Genomic DNA, 2,658 nt, shown 5'->3' with positions numbered 1-2,658 from the left:
ACCCGCCGCCCGCTGCGCCGGAGCCCGCGGCGCGCCGCCCATGCGAGACCCCCGCGGCCCGGGCAGCGCGCAGCGACCCCCGGCCGGGCCAGGCATGTGAAGATGTCAGTGGGCTGTGCATGCCCTGGTGAGTGGCGCGGCGCCGGGGCGGGGGCTGCCCCTTGGGCTGGGGTCCCCGCGGCATCGGGCTGGGTGGGGAGCTGGGGGCCACTTACGGGGTGGGGGCCGCAGTGGTGTCGGGGTCTGGCTCTGGGGCTGGGGTCTCATGGTGTTGGTGTTGGGGTCCGGCTGTGCGGCTGGGGCCCCTAAGAATGGGCGCTGGGGTCCAGCTGTGGGGCTGGGGTCCCCACTGCATTGATGTTGCTGTCCTGCTGTGGGGCTGAGATCTCCAGCTACGGGACCGGGGTCTCCATGGTATTGGTGCTTGGTGTCTCCGTGGCATTCATGCTGGGGTCTCTTAAGGCATTGGTGGTGGTGTCCAATTATGGGGACGGGTTCTCCATGGTATTGGTCCCTGGGACTGCATGGCATTGGTGCTGGGATCTAGCTATGGGGCTGAGGTCTTCACGGTGTTGGTGCTGGGGTCTCCATGGCATTGGTGCTGGCGATTGGCATTGGTGCAGGGGTCTCTGTGATGTTGGTGCTGGCTGGGGTTTGGTTATGGGGCTGGGTTCCTGGGGCATGGCTGTTAGGAGCCGACTACAACACAGGGGGCTTTTCAGTGTAGGTGCTGAGGTTTGGCCATGGTGCTGGTGCTGGGGATAAGCTATGGGTGTCAGCAAGATGTGGGGACTGGAGTCCTAGTCACTCTGGTGGGGATATTGGGTCCAGCCATGGGGGTGATGTCCCCATGGTAGGGGTTCTTGGAATCCAGCTGAAGGGCTGGAGTCCCTAGAGCATGGATGCTTGGGTCTGACTGGGGGATTGGAACCCCATGGCATGGGTGCTGGGATGTGATTGTGAGGCTAGGACTCCATGGCATGGGTGCTGGGGTTCCTATGGCATGGATGCTGAGATCTGTTGGACTAAGAGATCTGGGACCCAAGAGCACGTGGATACTGGTACCGGCCTGGAACTGGGACCCCACAGGCAGAGTGCTGCAGGGGCATTGGGCAGGCATGCAGGTGGCACTGTGAAGAGTGACTCCGAAGTGCCCCTGTGACCGGAGCAATAGCTCTGTGGGGTGCCACAGCTGCCCATGTGGGTGTGAGACACAGTGTCCCTGCAGAGGCTTGGCAATGCTGCTGGTGGACATGGATGCTGTATGGCCCCCCACCATGGCCATTGTGGGGTATCTGCTGGAGAGCTTCTTTCTAATTCTGGAGCCTGCAGGCTAGCAAGGCTGCAGGACTACATAGGAGGTGTGATGAGTTGGTGAGGTCTCGGCACCTGGGAGGGTGCTGCCACAAGGTTACTCCTCTGCACGCCTGGGCTTGGGGGGCAGGTTTGGGGCAGCCAGCCTGGCTGCATTGCCTGCTGCTGTGTGCGGAACCTTGCTGTGCCAGGAACAAGGCAGGGCAGTGGTCTTTGAGGGCTGCTGGAACCTTGTCCAGCGCCAGGTCCCCGTGGCGCTGGCCAGCAGACAGGGAGCCAAGTTTGGGGGGCCATGGGGAGAGGGTTCTGCCATTTCCCTGGGCATCTGGCACATGGGGTCCCTGTGGGGGGACAGCAGGGATGCTCCTCAGCCCAGTTCCCTTGGCAGCATCCCTGTGGTCCCGAGAGAGCCTCCTGCTAGGCCAGAACCCCGTGCTGGGGGGCTGCTGGGGGCAGTGGGGTGCTGTGACAGCACACGGTCCCCGTGCCTCCCCCGCCTCTGCCGAGGGGTTTGCAGCTGGATAACCGGGGTGGGGAAGGGGTGCCCCTGCACGGCGGCCCCCCGCCCCTGCGCTGCCTGCGCCTCGCCGCCGTGTTTCTATGAAGCCAGGCGGCCCCTTCCCCCATCCTCCTCCTCCTCCTCCTCCATCTCCCACTGGAAGCTGCCAGAGCGCTGCTTCCTCAAGCAGAAAGTCACGTGAGCCTCCCTGCGAGCCAGGCCGAGCAACCACAGCACCCGCCCCGCAGGCACCCCGCACCGGGGGCACGACACCCCTCCCGACAGCCACGGCCTTGGCGGGGGTCCCGCCTCGGCGGGGCGAAGGCCGTGTGACGGCCAGCGGTGGGGCCTCGCCGTATTCCCCGGGAGCTGGCCCCACGCCACTGGGAATGTCATTGGTGTGTTGGTGGGTGCAGAGAGGGGGGTCCTCCCTCGGTGCGGTGGTGGGGGGCCGTGGGGTCACTCCTCACCTGGGAATATCCCTGTGGATGGCTTCATGTGCTGTGTCCCCCCCACTCCGCCCCTGCCCGCTGCCCCAGGGCAGGGAGGACACGAGGCTGCTGTGCAGTGTTGCCGTGCAATGTACATGTGCCCCCTGCTTCTTCCCCCGCTCCCCCGCCGGGGCTGGGTGGCACATCCAGAGCCTGCGCCCCCCTCCCCCTTCCCCTCCCCGGACTGTTTATCGGAATATAGAAAAAACAAGCTCTGCCGCTGGCCTCCCGCCAGCCAGAAACATTTAATGAGCCGCTCTGCCCAGGCTGCTCTTCAGGGCTGCATTAACTTGGAGGAGTTTCCTGCCTGGGAGCTGCTGCGGGGGGGGGGGGGGGGGGGGGGTGGACCCCCCC

General features: G+C 65.2%; 1 protein-coding gene across 2 annotated transcripts in view; it reads left to right on the top strand.

Moving 5' to 3' along the window:
* The window catches only part of LDB1 (LIM domain binding 1), a 25,841-nt gene that overhangs the window by 6 nt on the left and 23,177 nt on the right, over positions 1–2,658 (top strand). For both annotated transcript variants that reach the window (XM_041461184.1, XM_041461181.1), the window contains exon 1: positions 1–127. This exon is cut by the window's left edge and continues 6 nt beyond it. In XM_041461184.1, coding sequence (XP_041317118.1) covers positions 103–127 — 25 coding nt within the window. In that variant the 5' untranslated portion in view covers positions 1–102. The remainder of the gene's footprint in view (positions 128–2,658) is intronic.

The sequence above is a fragment of the Pyrgilauda ruficollis genome, unplaced genomic scaffold, assembly GCF_017590135.1.
Source record: "Pyrgilauda ruficollis isolate IOZ18807 unplaced genomic scaffold, ASM1759013v1 scaffold15, whole genome shotgun sequence".
NCBI classification, from domain to species: Eukaryota; Metazoa; Chordata; class Aves; order Passeriformes; family Passeridae; genus Pyrgilauda; species Pyrgilauda ruficollis.
This window is presented reverse-complemented; position numbering and strand designations above follow the sequence as displayed.